General features: G+C 40.0%; 1 protein-coding gene across 2 annotated transcripts in view; it reads right to left on the bottom strand.

Moving 5' to 3' along the window:
* MEIOB (meiosis specific with OB-fold) overlaps nt 1-18,903 on the bottom strand; it is a 119,716-nt gene extending 100,813 nt beyond the window's left edge. For both annotated transcript variants that reach the window (XM_072599597.1, XM_072599630.1), the window contains exon 1: nt 18,750-18,903. In XM_072599597.1, the coding sequence (XP_072455698.1) occupies nt 18,750-18,801 (52 nt within the window). In that variant the 5' untranslated portion in view covers nt 18,802-18,903. The remainder of the gene's footprint in view (nt 1-18,749) is intronic.
* Nucleotides 18,904-19,739: the final 836 nt, after the last annotated feature.

Below are 19,739 nucleotides of genomic sequence, written 5' to 3'. Positions count from 1 at the left end.
ATGTTGATTTGTTTTATTGGATAACACTTTTTATATCAGTCGGTCAATAAACATTTAGTAAGTGGCTACTATGGGTCAGGCACTATGTTAAGTGCTGGGAATGCAATGAAAGGTAAGAGACAGTCCCTGCTTTCGAAGACCACACAGTCTAACGGGAGAAATAACATACAAACAAATAATAAATAAGCAATGGTCAGTATAAATTGGGAGTAGTCTCAGATGAGAGTGCTAGAACTAAAGGCAATCAGAAGAGACTTCCTGTAGAAGGTGGAATTTTAACTCCACCTTGAAGGAAGCCAGGAGATGGAGATGAGGAGGGAGAACATTCCAGGCATGGGGGACAGTTAATAAAAATGTCTAGAGGGGAGAGGTGGAGTGTTTTCTTAGAGGTACAGAAAAAAGGCCAGGGTCACTGGTCTCATAACATCACTGGAATTGAAGAATAAAGGGGCGGGGGGAGGGGAAGATGTAGGAAGACTGGAAAGGTAGGTGGGGAGCAGCTTATGAAGGCTTTGAATGCCAAAAAGACTATAGTTCTTGATCTTGGAGATGATAAGAAGCCACTGGGGTTTATTGAATAGAGGGAAAGGGGTGACATGGTTATAACTGTAATTTAGGAAGATTATTTTGGTGGCCAAGTGGAGGATGCACTGGAGTGGGGAGAGACTCATGGCAGAGAGAGCAGACTATAAATTGATGATTGCTATAGCCCAAGCATGAAGTGTTGAGGGTCTGTACCAGAATAGTGGCAGTGTTATAAGAGAAAAGGGGGAGCATGGGAGATATATTATCAAGGTTAAATCAACAGGCCTTGGCAACAAATTGGATATGGAGGGGTGAGAGAGTGTGAAGAGTTGAGAATGAAACCTAGGTTGCAAGACTGGGTGATTGGGAGGATGTGGATACCCTCAACAGTAACAGGGAATTTTGGAAAATGGAAGGTTTTAGGGGAAAAGAATTAGTTTGGTGTTTGATATGTTGAGTTTAAAATGTACGTGGAGCATCTAGTTAGAAATGTTCAGTACACATTTGGAGATGCAATCCTGGAATTCAGCAGAAAGGTTAGGGCTGGATAAGTAGATTTGAGAATCATCAACTCAGAGATGATAATTGAAACTATGGGAACTGATAAGAGCACCAAGTGAAATAGTGCATTAGGAGATGAAAAGAGGAAACAGGACAGAACTCTGTGAGACAGCTACGGTTGGTGGGCATGGTCTGGATGAAACACCAGCAAAGGAGACTGAAGAAGAGTGGTCCGATAGGTAGGAAGAGAACCAGGGAAGAACCGTGTAACAAAAACCAAGAGAAAAGAGAGCATCAAGGAGAATGCCAAAGTCTGCAGAGAGGGCAAAAAGAACTAGGACTGAGGGAAAAGTCATTAGATTTGGCCATTAGGAAATCATTAATAACAGAATGTTCTAATGGTGTATCAGAAGTCTTTATGAAGTCATAGTAACAGTGAAATGAAAAGTATATCAATTAATATTTTTTTATTTAACTTTTAACATTTATTTTCACAAAATTTTGGGCTACAAATTTTCTCCCCTTTTATCCCCTCCCCCCCCAAACCCAAGCATTCTAATTGCCCCTGTGACCAATCTGCTCTCTCTTCTATCCTCCCTCTCTGCCCTTGTCTCCGTCTTCTCTTTTGTTCTGTAGGGCCAGATAGCTTTTTACCCCTTAACCTGTATTTCTTATTTCCTAGTGGTAAGAACATTACAGTTGATCCTAACACTTTGAGTTCCAACTTCTTTAGCTCCCTCCCTCTCCACCCCTTCCCTTTGGAAGACAAGCAATTCAATATAGGCCAAATCTGTGTGGTTTTGCAAATGATTTCCATACTAGTTGTGTTGTATAGGACTAACTATATTTCCCTCCATCCTATCCTGTCCCCCATTACTTCTATTCTCTTATGATCCTTTCCCTCCCCATGAGTGTCGACCTCGGATTGCATTCTCCTCCCCATGCCCTCCCCTCTATCCTCCCCCCCACCCTGCTTGTGCCCTTGTCCCCCACTCTCCTGTATTGTGAGATAGGTTTTCCTATCAAAATGAGTGTGCATTTTATTCTTTCCTTTAGTGGAATGTGATGAGAGTAGACCTCGTGTTTTTCTCTTACCTCCCCTCTTTATCTCTCCACTAATGAGTCTTTTGCTTGCCTCTTTTATGAGAGATAATTTGCCCCATTCAATTTCTCCCTTTCTCCTCCCAATATTTCTCTCTCACTGCTTGATTTCATTTTTTTTTTTAAGATATGATCCCATCCTCTTCAATTCACTCTGTGCACTCTGTCTCTATGTATGTGTGCGTGTGTGCATGTGTGTGTGTGTACTCCCACCCAGTACCCAGATACTGAAATGTTTCAAGAGTTACAAATATTGTCTTTCCATGTAGGAATGTAAACAGTTCAACTTTAGTAAGTCCCTTATGACTTCTCTTTGTTGTTCACCTTTTCATGGTTCTCTTCATTCTTGTGTTTGAAAGTCAAATTTTCTTTTCAGCTCTGGTCTTTTCATCAAGAAAATTTGAAAATCCTCTATTTCATTGAAAGACCATTTTTTCTCCTGAAGTATTATACTCAGTTTTGCTGGGTAGGTGATTCTTGGTTTTAGTCCTAGTTCCTTTGACTTCTGGAATATCCTATTCCATTCCCTTCGATCCCTTAATGTAGAGGGTGCTAGATCTTGTGTTATCCTGATTGTATTTCCACAATATTTGAATTGTTTCCTTCTAGCTGCTTGCAATATTTTCTCTTTCACCTGGGAATTGTGGAATTTGGCCACAATATTCCTAGGAGTTTCTCTTTTTGGATCTCTTTCATGCGGTGTTCTGTGGATTCCTTGAATATTTATTTTGCCCTCTGGTTCTAGAATCTCAGGGCAGTTTTCCTTGATAATTTCATGGAAGATGATATCTAGGCTCTTCTTTTGATCATGGTTTTCAGGTAGTCCCAGAATTTTTACATTGTCTCTCCTGAATCTATTTTCCAGGTCAGTTGTTTTTCCAATAAGATATTTCACATTATCTTCCATTTTTCGAATCTTCTCGCTATGTTCTGTGATATCTGTCTTTCTCATAAAGTCCTTAGTGTCCATCTGTGCCATTCTAGTTTTGAAAGAACTATTTTCTTCAGTGAGCTTTTGAATCTCCTTTTCCATTTGGCTAATTCTGCTTTTGAAAGCATTCTTCTCCTCATTGGCTTTTTGAACCTCTTTTGCCAATTGAGTTAGGCTAGTTTTCAAGGTGTTAATTTCTTCACCATTTTTTTGGTTCTCCTTTAGCAGGGAGCTGATCTGCTTTTCATGCTTCTCTTTCATCCCTCTCATTTCTCTTCCCAGTTTTTCCTCCACCTCTCTAACTTGATTTTCAAAATTCTTTTTGAGCTCTTCCATGGCCTGAGCCCATTGGGTGGGCTGGGGCACAGAATCCTTGATTTCTGTGTCTTTGCCTGATGGTAAGCATTGTTCTTCCTCATCAGAAAGGAAGGGAGGAAGTGTCTTTTCTCCGAGAAAGTACCCTTCAATAGTTTTATTTCTTTTCCCTTTTCTGGGCATTCTCCCCAGCCAGTGACTTGACCTCTGAATATTCTCCTCACACCCACCTCGCCTCCTGGTCCTCCCAGCCAGCGTTTGGGGACTGAGATTCAAATGCTGCTTCCCGCCTTAGGGCTTTTGGCGGGGGCAGGGCTGCTATTCAGTGTGAGAATTAAGTTCAGATGGTCAGGTCGGGGCAGGGCTGGCTCTCAGGCTCAGTTCCCTCAGGGGGTTTATGCACAGACCTTCCACAATGGATCCAGGCTCCAGCCCACTTGGGGAGCCCCTGTCTGCAGCCACCTCTCAGCTTCTATCTCTTGGGGGGGCCCGAGCCATGGGGGCACCCCACTCCCCTCTCGACCTGCCAAAGAGACTCTCTCACCAACCCCCGTCACCTGTGGGTGGAGGGGCTTGTGCCGCCGCTGGATATCCCGTCCCCATAGCCTGCTCGGATCTTTTCCTCATGGTGTCGCGGCCGCTGCAGGGCTGCCCTCTGCTCCCAGTCCCAGCGCCCAGTCCGCAGCGTGAAGGACCCCCCGCGACAGGTTTGCAGGTCTCTCCAGAACAGAAATCTCCCTTGCTCCAATATTCCGTGGCCTCTGGGTGCAGAATTCACCGTGAGTTGGTCCCCTCTAGCTGTTCTGTGGGTTGTGGGTTCGGAGCTATGTGTATGTGCGTCTTTCTACTCCGCCATCTTGGCTCCGCCCCCCTCAATTAATATTTTAAAAGAATAAATGTATATTGTTGTGTTTGTCCTTCATTCTCAAAGAGGGCCATGACATCAAGATGATGACATGACTTGCAGTTGACTTTGATTTGAGTGAGGGAGGGCTGGGCAAGTCACCATCCTCACTTTCTTCTCCTGAGCCATCTGGGTCCAGCGGCCTGATATTCATAAGGACGACTGGAAATGGCCTAGGATGGAATGTGAGACCCTGGACTTTCAGGCTAAGGTCTTATCACATTCTCACTTTGGATGAGATACACCCATTCATAGTCCAAATACTAAGATAACTATGGTGTGTCTTAGAACAGTTTAGACTATGTCTTCTTTGAAAATCATTCAAATAATGGAAAGGGATTTTGCTTTGCTGCTATTATTTGAATATTGGAGGAAGCTAGGTCGTATAGTCGATAGAGTGCTGGGCCTGGAGTCAGGAAGATTCAACTTGGTGAGTTCAAATCTGGCCTCAGACAATTCCTAGCTGTGTGACTCTGAGCAAGTCACTTAACCCTGTTTGCCTCAGTTTCCTCATCTGTCAAATGAACTGGAGAAGGAAATGGCAAACCACTCCACTATTTCTGCTAAGAAAACCCCAAATAGGATCATGAAGAGTTGGACATGACTGAAAAACAACTGAATAATGCAACAATTATTTGAATATTAGATCGCAATATTAGATTTTAAGCAATCTGAAAAGTTACCTTTCTTTTGAATAGAAAGATTCATGTAAATTCATGGTGAAATTCAATATAGTCTGTTCCATGACCTTATATTTTTGCAAGGGACTATTAAGTAGAAATAGGGACATTTTTGGACTCTTGTTCTTAATCGGTCCTCAGAACGGAAAAACAATAAAGCATTATGAATAGTTCTGCATCTCTCACAGAGGGTGAGTTGAACTGTCCTAAAGAAAGACCAAGTTTATTTCTTTACTTGGCCCTTGATCGTTGAGAATAATGCGATCTCTGGGAGATGTCAGCAGGTGATTCCTGCCCTGCTCTTAGTTTGACAATTTCTGTTAAATGTTGCTAGTTCTCCATGAGCAAGAATCATCTTTTTAAAATAAAATGCTTCATGATTGGAATTCAGTGCTTTCTCTCAAGAAAAATTTACTAAGCCAAAAGGAATTTTTAAAATGCAACTTTTAATTTAACTTTTTTATTTTATTTTTTCTCCCTCCCACCTCCTCCCTAACCCCTACTGAAAAAGAAAAAGAAGACCCTTGTAACACATACATCCTTGAGCAAAACAAATTCAGCTATTTGGCTGTATCCAAAAATGTATGTCTTATTCTGCGTTTTGAGTTTTTCAGGAGATGGGGTAACATGCTTCATATTTAGTACTTTGGGATTATCGATGCTCATTGCATTGATCAGAGTTCTGAAATCCTTCAAAGTTGTTTGTCTTTACAATGCTATTTTTGTATAAATCATTCTGGTTCTGCTCCTTTTCATTTGCATCAGTTCCTACAGGTCTTTCCAGATATCTGAGAAACTGTTTCTTTTGTTATTTCTTATGGCACAATAGTATAATATTACATTTATATACCATAATTTGCTCAGTTATTCCCTTCTTAATGAGCACCCCTTAATTTCCAGTTCTTTGTCACTACAGAAAGAACAGTCATGAATACTTTTGCAGATGAAGGTCTTTTCCCACTTTCTTTGATCTCTTTGGGGTATAGGGCAAGTTGTGGTATCTCTGAATCAAAAGGTATGCAAAGTTTAATGACTTTGGGGATGTAGTTCCAAAATGTTTTCCAGAATGTTTGGACCAATTCACTCCCATATCAACAATGCACTAATGTTCCTTTTCCTTCCTACACCTCCTCCAAGAACTGTCATTTTCTTTTTTTGTAATCTTTACCAATCCAATGGGTCTCAAATGGAAACTGAGAGTAGCTTTACATTTCATTTCTCTAATTATTTAACGATTTGGAGCATTTTTTCCAGAAGGTTGTTGATAGCCTCAAGACAATAGCAATTCTAAGATCATATTTCTTTAGATACATTAATGATAACAGTTTACAACTTGGGCTTTTCTAGCGTGTCTTATTTCTTAGGAAACTCGAACACTGGAGATCAATCTTAAAGCCATTTGTGGAAATGAACAATTCTGAATGATAAATTATGAACTGATTTTCAGTTTGTACTGATTGGCCCGGTTCTTCTTTCCCTTTACACACGTGCTCCTGTTAAAATTAATAGTGCTTAAATGTGTGTGGGGAGTAGCAAATTGGGCAGTATATCTTATTAATGAAAGTGTGTTAGTGGTAATGGCCCTATAACCTGTACTTGGCCTGGTCAGTTGGGTCACTTGGATAAAGTACAGTGCTGATGAGGCTAAGCCTGTGAATTCAATTCAGTTTCAAAAGAGAAAAATTCTGTCTGATCTAGTGGCCACAGACTGCCACCCTGACCTTCATTATTTGTTTATTCAACAAACATTTACTGAATAGTTACTTTTTGAAAGAATCTCTGTTGATATATTTGCTCAAAGAGAGGTAAGCTTATGAGTCCCTGTCTTTAAGGTTCCTGCTATCTAACAAAGAAGAGACTATGATTAGGATCATGAGAAAGGTAGAAACAAAGTTCAGGGTGTAAGGAGGAAAGCATTACTTCTAGCTGAGGACTGGGAAAGATCTTGGAAGACTTTTGAAGGATATAGTGTTGAAGAATGAGTAGGCTTTGACAGATAGAGATGAGGAAGTACATTCTAGGCAGAGAAGAACCACATATACAAAAATATTAAGAATGGAAAAGTGGAATAGGATGGTGGGAAGATGACTCCCAGATTTCCAGTTCCGATTTCTAGGATTGTCACAGCCAAGTCAAGTCAAACCATTTGTGTGCCATAAGCCAGGTTTAAAATTGTGCATTTCATGCACCCAAAGCTCTGAATCTTTGCTACAACACATGGGACTCGATTTATCACTAAATAAATGTGTCATGAAGAATGGAATTTTGGGCACTGAAAATATGCACATTTATGAAAAGTAATATTAAAAAGTACTTCAGTACATATATATTGGACAGGCCCTGCAAATGAATAATGAGCTGGACTCAGAATTGCCTAGGAAGGGGGGAATAAGCTGGATTATATTTGGTGAAATTGCATAGAGAATTTCAATGATTCCAAATTTCTTTCGGTCACAAACACCAATATTAATAGTAATTTCTCCTGGTGATGCTGTCTAGTGATTTTTAGACAAATCATAAAACACTATGATCGCAGAAGAATCATAACTGCAAGTGACTCAAAGAATAATGGAAAGAGCCATGGTATGTCTAGACTATGTATATAGATATATGTATGTACAAAATATATGTATATATGATACATATATACATGTGCATATAATATGTCTATACATACACACATATACACACATACATATACATCATAGATCTATCTATATGTTTTGTTGATGTCTTATTCCATACTCTTTTGCAGATATGCCACTCCATCTTTTTTTTTGGAGGGGGGAGATGAGGCAATTACAGTTAAGTGACTTGCCCAAGGTCACACAGCTAGTAAGTGTCAAGTGTCTGAGGCTAGATTTGAACTCAGGTTCTCCTGACCCCAGGGTCAGTGCTCTATTCACTGCTCCATCTAGCTGCCCCACACCACTCCATGTTGCATAGAATATTCCCCCACAATAAAGAAAAATAATTAAGTTATAATGTCACTATGACTATGTCTAACAGTGTATACAACATTCTGTATCCAGGGTTCCCTGCCTTTCTATCAAAAAAAGCGAGGAATATTTAATTTTCAGTTCTCCTGGACCAAGATTGATCATTATAACTACTCAGACTTTGGCTTCCTTTTAATTTACATTATTTTAGTCACTATGCACAGATGTATTTCTCTTGCCACGTGTACAAAGGAATCTATTGCTGGAGGAGATATTTGAAAATGGAGAATATAAACACAGCAGAGGCCCCACTTTGAAGTACAAGATGTGAAGGCCTTTGTTGGAATTCTGGAAAATTCCTCATAGTATAGAAAAAGGAGAAGCCTATTGGTGTTAGGGGAGCCAGAGTCTCCCAGCTTAGTCCCAGGCCAGGCTGAGAGCGTGATATATGAATCTGGGAAGAATTTCTAGGGGAAGGAGGCTGAGTTGATATGGACAATAACAAATTAAAGGAAATTATCTAGTTTGAGTAGGAAGTATGTTTTATGGAAACCATAATAATGAGACTGGCACAAAGGCAAAATCCTCACCACAGGAAGAGAAAGGCAATAATTTATAGCTTAGCTCCTATTCTCCTTGCTGGGATTAGGTGACTTTTCCCAATGATCAGGTGCTAAGACAGAGGACAGGGAATAGAAATATCCTGTACTTTTTTCCTGAAGTGAAGTGCTTTCCTCACAACAACCCTTCTAGGTAGTATAATCTGGGGCTCAAGCCTGGGCATTTGAATACACAAATAGTAGAAAGAATGATACATAGTGTATCATTAGAGAACCTTCTTCTGGATTCTGGCTTCAAGAGAAGGCATGTTCAGTTCTAGGCTCTCTTCAGGGAAAGGTCCCTGGAGGGAGAGAAAGACTGAGAAGAAGTTGGCATGTAGAAGACACAAGGATGTCTTCATTTCAAGCTTGTTGTATTTGGGGGAATTTCCTCTTGGTGGATCTGAGATATCTCACCCAGGGGGAGGGCTCATTCATTCTGTATGTAACCTGATACATACACATACATACACAAATACCTGATAATCTGTGTAACTTTTCTATTTGCTGTCAGCTTGGATAAATGAGTTTATTTGGTATTCACTGTTGTGATGGTTCCTGCTTAACAGGTTTTTGGTGGAAAAAAAGTCAAGCTTTTGGATATAGATTGGGGTACCCCTTCCCTAAGGGATAGTGACCATGAAAAGTGTGAACTCCAAAGCTAATTTCTCTTAAACTAATAAATGTGGGGATGGGGGGGGGATAGATTTAATTTTAGTCTTATGTCCTCTTTTTGAGGAGAGCAGAGCAGCCAGCATTATGATCCTGTTAGGATCTGTTGCTCCCCTCTTGTTAGGAATTAATGTCTACCTTGGAGAGGAGTGAAATATCTCTTCACATCTGCCACATTTAGACAGACGTGTTCATATACGTAATCCCTAGAGAGGGGAACTAGAATGCCTTATTCAAGAAACAGCAAGGTGGTCAGTGTCACTGGATCACAGAGTATATGGAGGGTAGTAAAATGTAAGAAGACTAGAAACACCAAAAAGGATCAAGCTGTAAGGAGCTTTAAAAGTCAAACAGGATTTTAAATTTGATCCCAGAGGTAATCAGGAACTAATGGAGTTTCACTGAATAAGGGGCTGATATGGTCAAACTTGTGTTTTAAGATGATCAACTTGACAATGGAGAAAAGAATAGATTGGAGTAGGGAGAGACTTGAGGCAGAGAGACCAACCAGAGAGCTATTGTAATAATCCAGGTGTGAGATGGTGAGGACTTACAGCAGGATGGTGGCAATGTCATAGGGGAAAAGGGTGCATATGGAAGATGTGTTATGAAGATAAAATCAACAGATCTTGGCAACAGATTGAGGAGTTGATGGCACCTAGGTTTTGATCCTAGGTGACCAGGAAGATGGGGCTACCTTGAGAGTAATAGGGAAGTCTGGAAGGGGAGAGGTTTTGTAGAGAGGGGATAATGAGTTCAATTTTGGACATACTAAGTTAAAGATGTCTATCTGGTTGGAGATGTACAATAGGTAGTTGGAAAGGAGACTAGAGGTTGGGAGAGAGGTTAAGGTTGGGCAGGTAGATCTGAGTCATCTCCAGAAATGATCATTGAAACCAAGGAAGCTAATGAGATCACCAAGTGGAACAGTATTGAGGGAGAAGAGAAGAGAGCAAAGTACACATAGACTACCACAACAGGTATTATAAGTGTCATTATCTCCATTTTACAGATGAGGAAATGGAAGCTTGGAGAAGACAAATGCCTTTCTCAAGACAAGTGACATAAGTTGTTTCTGAATCAGATGTCTGCTGATTCTAAAGCAGTGCTCTTTCCACTACACCACACTTCCTATAGCAAACTGCTCCTCAGTAACTGAGGGCTCTACACCATGTTTTCCAGATGAATGGCTACCAAGTTGGGGTGCTGCCGTCTTCTCCCTCTTTTCAGCAACTCCTTTCCAGCCTTCCACTACTGAATTTGCTTTCTGTTCTCTTTTACCCACCTCAGTTTTGTCCTCCTGACCCCTTCAGTAAATGACTTCTCATTTCCCTTCCTTGATTAAAATCTAATATAAAAACATCAATTTATATAGTGCTTTAAGATTTTACAAAGCACATTTCTCGCAGCACTGCATAAATTGCTGTGTAAATACTCACTGGCATTAGCAGTGACAATAACATCCTATTGTGTAATTATTTAGTGAACATAAAGTATACTGATGATTACCGTAACTATTACATAATAGTAACCAATTATTCACTATTTTATAGTATTCACTATTTTATACTTAGAGGCTTTTAATATGGAGTACCCCATGGAAAGCTTTAAAAACCTGTCTTTAACTTGTATGTGTAGATGGACAAGTCTTAAGGGAAAGCTTTTCTTTTAGAAATCAAAACCTATCATCACCCCCTGCTCACTGGTTAAATGAAAGCAGCTCCATACAGAGTCACAAGACCAGGACTAGACCTGGGATTTATGAACTAGGAAAGATCTTGCCTGAACTCATGCTATACTGGAGGTCTGGATTTGACTGCTCCAGCATTATGGAATCACATGCTCTCAGGGTCTGGAGAGACCTCAGAGTTCCTTTAGGCTGGTTCAAACCTGAATAAGAAGACTCTCTACAGCATACCTGACAGGTGATTATTCCTGGTGATGTACAAACAGAAATGACTATGATATAAAAACAAAAGGTGCCAATAAAACCTTTAAAAATATATCTCTAAAGCTATAAAAGCTAGCATCTGCAATGGAAAAAATGCTATTAGTTTTCCCCAACAAATATGGGGATAAAGCAAAGATATTTTAGTTGATGCTTTCAGTTCTTCAGAAAAGACTTTCATTAAGACAAGGGAAAGGTAATTAAAGTCATTAGTGTCAGCAAAGAAATACAAAATTATTCCTATTTGCATCATAGTTTACTTAGAAAACCCAAGAGAATTAGTGAAAAAACTAATTAAGTTGATTAATTGCTTTGGCAAAGTAACAGGATACAAAATTATATCCACAAAAATCATCCACATTTTATAGAGAAATAACACAAAGCAGGGGAAATGATAGTAAGAAAAATCCTGTTTAAAATTATTTGTTTTACATATGTCTAAAATACATAAAATGTTTGAGGACCAACCCTCCAAGACACTTAAGATATAAGTATAATTATAAAACACTTTATGTCTTTAAAATAATACTTTTCTTTTATAAAGGAAGAAAAATAAAAAAGAGTATTCGCTATTCATGGTTGGACCACATCAATGTAATTCAAAAATGATGACACTACCCTAAATTAATTTGGATGTATAGTGCTTCTATTCTTCTATTTTTTTTAAGGAATACTTCATCCTCCCTGATAACCTGATAGAGAGTGAAGAGTCATTCTTTGAGCTTTTTAAACTTATCTTCTTGGAAGGAGACTGCGCTTTGATGTAGGTTGATTTTAGATTAGTAATCCATGTTGTCAAAGATTCAATTGTGAGATGCACACTTATTTTCTAAAGTTATAGCCAGAATACTACACTTCAAAATTTGGGATGTGTCTTTTAGATTTGTCTTTTAGAGGTAACTAAGTGGTGCAGTGGATAAAGTGCTGGTCCTGGAATCAGGAAGACCTGAGTTCACATTTGACCCCAGACATGTTTTAGTAGCTGTATGACCCTATGCAAGTCACTTTGCTTCAGTTTCCTCAACTGTAAAATGGGGATAATAATGGCACCTACCTCACAGGGTTGTCGTAAGGATCAAATGAGATATTTATAAAATGTTTAGTACAGTTCCTGGCCCATAGTAGATCCTTAACAGATGCTTATTTCCTTCCCTTCCTTCCTTCCTTCTACTCTTGTGGAAGAAACTACACTCTCTCCACTTTGCTTTTCTCTTCCCATGATTGCTTTCTCTCCCTTGGATTTCTAGAACTAAGTGCAACAAGGAGAGGGAAAGGGACTTCACCTTTCCCTGTCCTCTGCCCTCCAAAAACAGAAAATGGTGACTTGTAGGAAAAATATGGCAAGCTGCCTGTGCTTACCCAGGTTTTCTGAAAAGGTGAGGTTCTAGATCTTGAGTTCCTATCTTCTGCCTTTCAGTTTCTTTTTCTGAACATAAATTAGTGATCCTGAAAATAGGTATTTCCAACTTTGTAGTTTACTTTATAGATAGCCCCAAGCTCAAGAGAACTCCCAAAAGATTGAAATTTCCTGATTTCTAGAATTCCTGAGAGACTGAGAGTTCTTTAATTCCTAAATTCCTAATGTAACAGGGGTTATACTCCATGGAACATTCATGGGGATGAGTCTGTATGGGGTTCATCCCTTGGGTGTTTTCTGGAGTTTCCCTGACAACTTCTGGGGATAATATCACAAGTTTGCTACTTTGCGAGCAATCCCCTTATTGGTCACCTCACAGGAAAAGGCACTGACTCCACCTTTAAAGGAGAATGACCCTGCACTCTGTTTCTCATTCTCTCTGTCTGTCTCTGTCTCTCCTCCCTCCCCCTCTGTCTCTCTCTTCCTCTTCCTCTCCCCCCCTCTCTTTCTCTCCTTTCTTTCTCCCTTTCCCTTTTACTTTCCCTCTCCCTTTCCCTCTCCTTCTTTCTCTCTCTGAATTAGGAATATTTGACCCTTTCTCTGAAGGAACAGAGAAAGAGGCCAGTGACCTTCTCCTTTCCTAGCAGCAGAGTTCCTGCAAGCAAAAAAAAAAAAAAAAGCTGTATCTAGGTGAGCTTGAGCTGAGTTTTTTGGCTGCCTCAGATTGTTTTGGTTTGTTTTCTTGAGTGTAGGTGACTGTAATATAGTAATCTTGTAGTATAGTAGTGTAGACTATAGTATAGTAACCTTGAGATGCACATTTCTAGCCCTGGACTCCAGAGTTTCTAGTTCCTTTAGGTGGAGCTGTCTGGTGGCAGGAGTGTTCAGAAGCTGTGTTCTTAGGGAAGATGATTATCTCAATACCAGTTTGGTAACTTCAGGATACCAGTAGCTCATTAAAAGAAGACATGGAACATGCAACAAGACAGTAGAACAAACCCACTTTATTGAGGACATATATTTATAATAAAAAAGGGCAGCCAGATGGGATAGTGGAAACAGGTCAGGTCTACCAGTAAAGTCTCTAATATTTTTAAAGGGTTCTCTAGGTTGAGCAGGACCAGGCATTAGGGGGAGAGAGGTAGGAGCCTGAGCCTGGACACTGGTTCTGATTCATGCTAGTGGAAAGAGGAGAGAGGAAAACTCCTGGGGATTGTTAACTGATTAATATTTACCTTTCCCCCAGAAGGAAATGGGCTTTTGGCTATTACTGTTGGACTTATTCTGACAGGGTGACATAGGGATTTTGAGTTTAACAGTGTGGGGAGGCTACTGACACTCTTACAATGACCTCTGGCAACACCTGACCTGACTTATCAGAAGATATAGCAGAGCTATTTGCTGGGCTGAAGGTGAGATGTAAAAGATATACGTTCAGCAATCTCACAAACTGCTTCATGTTCTGATGTTTAAATCTCTACCTCTTTGGAAAGTATAGTGGCATTTGTGTTATAATTGATGCTTGTTTTTAATCTTTTATCATTGTGAGCTTCTGAATCTCTTATGTTACACATTTCTTTTTTTGTAGAGGAAATAAATAGCTGTCCTAGATCTGATTTTCATTATCTCTTGAGTACCTTTCTAATTCCCTCTTCGGGGGAGAGATGATCCAAACCTAAGCTTTAAATAATTTTCCCTGGGGCTTTAGGTTGTGGGTTTGAATAGCCAGAGAGTTAGAGAAAGTGTCTAACTCCTCTCTTTAGAGGGCTAAGCACCTCCAGGATTGAACCTAGTCTGCACATTTGTGGGTCCAGAGCTGAGAGGTTAAATTCCCTAGCTCCCATGGACTCAGCAGCACTCCAAGAAGTACTGAAGTTTTTATGGTTGTACTAAGTTTGAAAATTTGAGTACTGAATTCTTAGAGAGACTTTGCATTAAGAGCTTGATTCTTGGAAAAGTAAGAGCATCCTCACTGGGACAATTATCCTACAGCTGAAGAATTGAAGCCATGACAGGGAGGCACAAAGGATCTTACTAATTTGGGCTATTGTTTAGTATAGTTTTGATGTGAGGGGGAATAGTTTGTTCATCAAATCACCAAAGTATCCTTACCTTGCAGGAGGAATCTAATGAGTTTAGTGGATTTGTAGGTGCTTTATGTTTCTGTATTTGATCATAGGCTCCTATGAGTCATTTTTATCTTACACTTTTCCATGGTGGATAAAATAAAGGCTTTCCTAAGCACAATAACCATATTGTATACTGGGAACCTACGTGAGAGTTGTGGACCCCATTACCCACTCTCAGAGAAATCTAAACATGAGCTGTGCCTAAACTTTATTCAAAAGATTTCCCCAGAGTTTCCTGTATGGGGGCAAGAGCCAAAGAGAGACACTGACTCTTTTGATTCAGGTCCCCCAAGATTGAATATAATATGTGTGAGCCCAGAGTCCTGGGAGAGGGGGGGCCTGGGGCCATAGGTAACACTTGCTTGTGTCAGAAAAACAAGCATTACTCACCCTACTGTTTGTTATTGTTCAGTTGTGTCCTACTCTTCGTGACCTCATTTGGGGTTTTCTTGGCAGAAATACTAGAGCTGTTTGCCATTTCCTTCTCCAGTTCATGTTACAGATGAGAAAACTGAGAGAAACAGGGTTAAATGACTTGCCCAGGGTCACACAGCTAGTAAGTGTCTGAGGCTAGGTTTGAACTCAGGAAGATAGTCTTCCTTACTTCAGACCCAGTAGTCTATCCACTGTGCCACCTAGCTGCCACTATACTATAAGTCACTGAAAAGTTTCTGCCTCTGCATATATCTTAAATGTGAGATCCTCAATCTTTTATCCTTCTTCCCATTAGTTCTTGAGGTAGTCCTCTGGGACACTACTATGATAAAAGACCTGTTAGGATCTTCAGCTCCAGAGCTGTTGCTCTGCTCACCAAGTTTATGCCTCACTTGTCCTTTGTTCTAACAATTTCCTTCCCCACTTTCTCCTCCTTTTCCTTGGATCTTTCTCCTCAAGTCCCCTTCCTCTTACAGTTCATCACCTTTTCTTCCTTTTAGCTTGGGTCTACCTTTAGCTTCTTTACCTCAAGTTTTTTTTCCTCTCTTTCTCCAGTTCTCTTCTTTCAACTTTTTCCAAGTTCTCACACATTTCTTCTCCCTAACTTGCAAACTTCTGACCCTTCTCACAATTTTTAACACTCTCCAAATTTCCTTTATAATTCCTTCTCCTTTTTCTCCCTCTGAATCTGAAAGTAGAAAATTCTAAAAAAAAAAAAAATCCAAGATGGTTTTTACTTTGTCAGGGGATAAGCTCCTCTAGGGAGATTCAAGGAAACTCAGGTAAAAGGAAGAAAATACAGTTGTTCTTTCTTAATGCAATGTTTTTCCTAAGAACTTAGTAAAAGCAGAACTCCATCTGGTACACATTCAGGAGAGAGTTTTGCTGAGTACTAAGAGGAAATGATCCAGCAAGAATGAAAATGGAACAGACTGCACCTGCCTTCATGAGTAAAATATGCCTTTAAAATCCTGCAATATAGACTCTAAAAAAACACTTTCAGGGAATGATCCTTTGACACTAAAGAAAGCCTAAATGTTGGCCTCAAACTGGGAAGACTCAAACCTCACGAACTCTCAATCTTTTGGGAACTCTCTTGAACTTGGGGGTTACCTGTTAAAAAATGCACAAAGTTGGAACATACCCAGATTCTATTGCTTTCAAGGGAATAACTCAAAGATTGATCCTAGAGTTGGTTTCAATGAGGGGGGGCGGCAACTGGGGAGGAATGATTTGATGATTCACAGGAAACCTTGTACTTACTAGGAAAATATTTTTGATCCTGCTATTTCCCCCACTTAATGTTTAAACGGATAGGCATCCGTTCAAGCTAAATTATAGTGACACTCATCTCTAACCCTATCCTCTGTTTCCAATCTAATTACATAGTTTTTTTGGTTGTTTGAGGATATACCAAAAAAAAAAAAAAAAAAGAATGGATTAAAAAGCGGCATTTTGCTACAGCTTTTGAAAACTAGGTGGAGGAGGTAGTTACATCCTTGCAGGCATTCAAGCATGCTTCATGCCACTCCAGCTCCATAAAACTGCCTAAGGCATCATTTAAACCTTTCCATTTCCTTTTATTTACATGACTGTCCTTCAAATCTTTCAAACCACTGGCCACCAAGGGTTTGTTTTGATCTTAGTTCAAACCAAAGGATTTTCTAGACCCTCAAAAGTTGAGGCTTGGAAACACCCTTTTTAAATGCTTGCGTCATTTTTTTTTTTTTTTTTGGCTCCTAGCTTCTGGCAATGACCTCATGTAAAAAAGCAAGGTAGAGTGAGGCTTTGTACTTTGAAAGCACTCCTTCATCTGAAGGTCTTTTCAAAGACCCTTAGTGACCAGAATCATTTTTTCCATTTTGCAAATAGAGGTACAGAAACATAAACACTTGCTAAATATCTAGAACGAGACTACTACTGGCCATAGGGAAAATGAAGTAGTAGAATTAGTAGAATTACATCATCTCAAGATTTGAGAAGAACTTAGCATTCAGAGAGTTATCCTTACATCACTCAGAATTGATTTACAGTAAAGAAAAAAAAAGTTTCTTCTTTGGAGTTTTTTTGATGTACTTCAACCAAAAGTCCCATCTTTTACCAATAACTGGACCAAAAACAATTGGAGAATACCTGAAAATGCTCTCAAGTAGAGAGCTGACTCCTTCCATGGTATAAACCTGGAAGCAGACTCACCCAGCCTCCAGTGGGGCACCACAGTAGGGAAAACACTCAACAAATGCTTCTCAGGACTGGGATCTCACTTATATTTAACCAAAATCTTCTCCCTATAACTTGCACCCATTAGTCCTAGTTTTGCCCTCCAAAGCCAAGAAGAATAAATCTACTATCTCTTCAATATGACAGTCCTTGGGATATTTGAATATAGCTATCACACACTGTCCTCTCCTCCCCAAACCCACAAAGTCTTCCCTGAACATCTTCATTTCCTTCATTCAATAATTGTATAGTTTCAAGTCCCTTTATCTGCCTCTTTGCTCTGCTCTGGACCTGCCTCAGCTTGCCAATGTCCCTCTTGATACTCAGAACCAGAAACGTTACTTTAGGATGTTTGACTCATCCTCACAGGAAGATATATTGGGCAGATAAAATGATGGGTTTGCAAACTAATCAACATGTATTACATTCAACTTGGCCAACAGAAGAATTCTACCTGGGCCTCTCCCTATCCCCTATTCTCATTGCCCCCTGCCTGATTGGTCAGGGCTTACCACTAGGAGTTAGTGACTTAACTGACTGGATAGTATTGCCCAAAAAAGGTATCTCTTTGGGTGAGGGCTGAACTGGATCAAGTGCAAATGAATCACTTACAACTCTTGAAAGGACTAGTTGGGTGTTGTCACAGCCTCTAGGGGAGCTATCAGAACTCAGTTCCAAAGTGGTCACAGTAAGCCACTGAGCCCTGCTCCGTGTCTTCAGAAATAAGGAAGCTGGATTCCAAAATAATTCTGTAAAAATTCAAAGGAGAGGGAAAGGAGGGAAGGCAAGAGTGGGATAAGAGAGGGAAGGGAAAGAGGAGCATATCCTAGGGAGAGGGAACTCAAGGAACCACAGTTTCTTCACCTTTAAATGAGAATAATAATATTTGCACAATTTACCTCACAGAGTTGTTGTAAAGAAAGTGCATAAACATAAATTATTAGAATTTTTTTTCAAGTCTTCTCCCACACAGCTACTTCTCAGGTTGACTTATTCCTGAATCAAAGGGGAAGGTAAATCCCTCTTGGCAGACCAATGTTTAGATCCACAGGAAATATTAGGTTATCATCTCACATAGTTGAAGTTTCTTCCTTTGGCCCAGTTAATAGAGCTTCTGAACTCTTTAATATCCAGGAGCATCAGCTCTACTGACTTACCAGCATTCATTGTACTCACCCATCTGGTATTTCCCTAAATTACCCAAAGGCCACTGTTAAAATATGGAAGATACAATGATATCTGATATATCAGAAGAATTGGTTTACAAGGAACCAGTCCTTAGAGGGTGCTTGGGATTTTCCCCTTCTGGTAGGTTATACTGAATATGTGCAATATTCCCTGTCTAGCTTTAATACAATACATGAAAACTTGATGAGACTTCTTCCAGTCATGAGGGCCTGAAGGGAAAGTGCTATGGGGTGATGAATTTTCTGGTTGACTGAGGAGCTGAAACTGACAGTGCACACCCAAGTTTTGGGTGGAATAATTCTTACCTTTTTCCCTGGTAGTTTTTGACTGAAGAAGATTGCTGCGAGCCCTAAACATGGGAAGTGTGGCCACAGCCTTTCTCTCCCTTTCTGGTTACATATGACACATTCCTTTTGTGTTTATTCTTCTCTGATCTCAGGTGAATGGATATCCAGAGCTCGAAATTACCGAGTTACGAGCTTGTGAGCTTTGACAGGTCAGAAGAGTCATCAGAGGTCCCATAAACAACAGGGGTCAGTCACAGAAACCAAAAGATAAGCAATCTGCTTGATCCAGCCTCATAGTGGATTGACTTGTCATCAGAACCAGCCCATCCCACCAAAACAACAATTTGTCCATTGTGATGCCACACGCTGAAGTGAACTTGGTGGGGACTCTGCAAAATGAGAAAAGGATTCTAGGGTCAGGAGGAAGAAGAAGCTGCTTGGTTTTATGTTATGCCTGCATATTGCCTCACGAGCAAAGGACACTGGCCACTTGATTGGTCCAAGAACAAGGGACTCCATCCCTTCATTTCAGGCATTCTCTCTGACTGTCCCCTGCACCTGGAACAACACTCTCCCTAATCCTGGCTGCTGACTCCCTGGCTTCCCTTAAATCCCAACTAAAATCCCACCTTCTACAGGAAGCTCTCCCTAATCCCTCTTAACTCTAGCGCCTTCCCTCTATTAGTTATTTTCTGCTTATCCCGTATATAGTGTGTTTTGTATGTATTTGTTTGCATGTTGTCTCCCCCCATTAGATTATAAGGTCTTTGAAGGCAGGGACTGTCTTTTGTCTTTTTTTGTAATCTTGACACAACACAGTGCCTGGCACATCATTGCAGGCACTTAAATGTTTATTGATTGATTAAGTCCACTTTCCTCAAGGACCTTATGTTTGCTAGGCAATAGTGTGTCCTAGTTTGATGGATGTTTTTGTAATCCACCCTTTCCACTCTTTCTTAATAAATATCCCTTTATAAAAATGAATTTATATCAACTATTTGGTTGATA

Source organism: Notamacropus eugenii, chromosome 1 (assembly GCF_028372415.1).
Source record: "Notamacropus eugenii isolate mMacEug1 chromosome 1, mMacEug1.pri_v2, whole genome shotgun sequence".
NCBI classification, from domain to species: Eukaryota; Metazoa; Chordata; class Mammalia; order Diprotodontia; family Macropodidae; genus Notamacropus; species Notamacropus eugenii.
The sequence above is the reverse complement of the archived record's forward strand: the minus strand, read 5'-3'. Positions and strand labels throughout refer to the sequence as shown.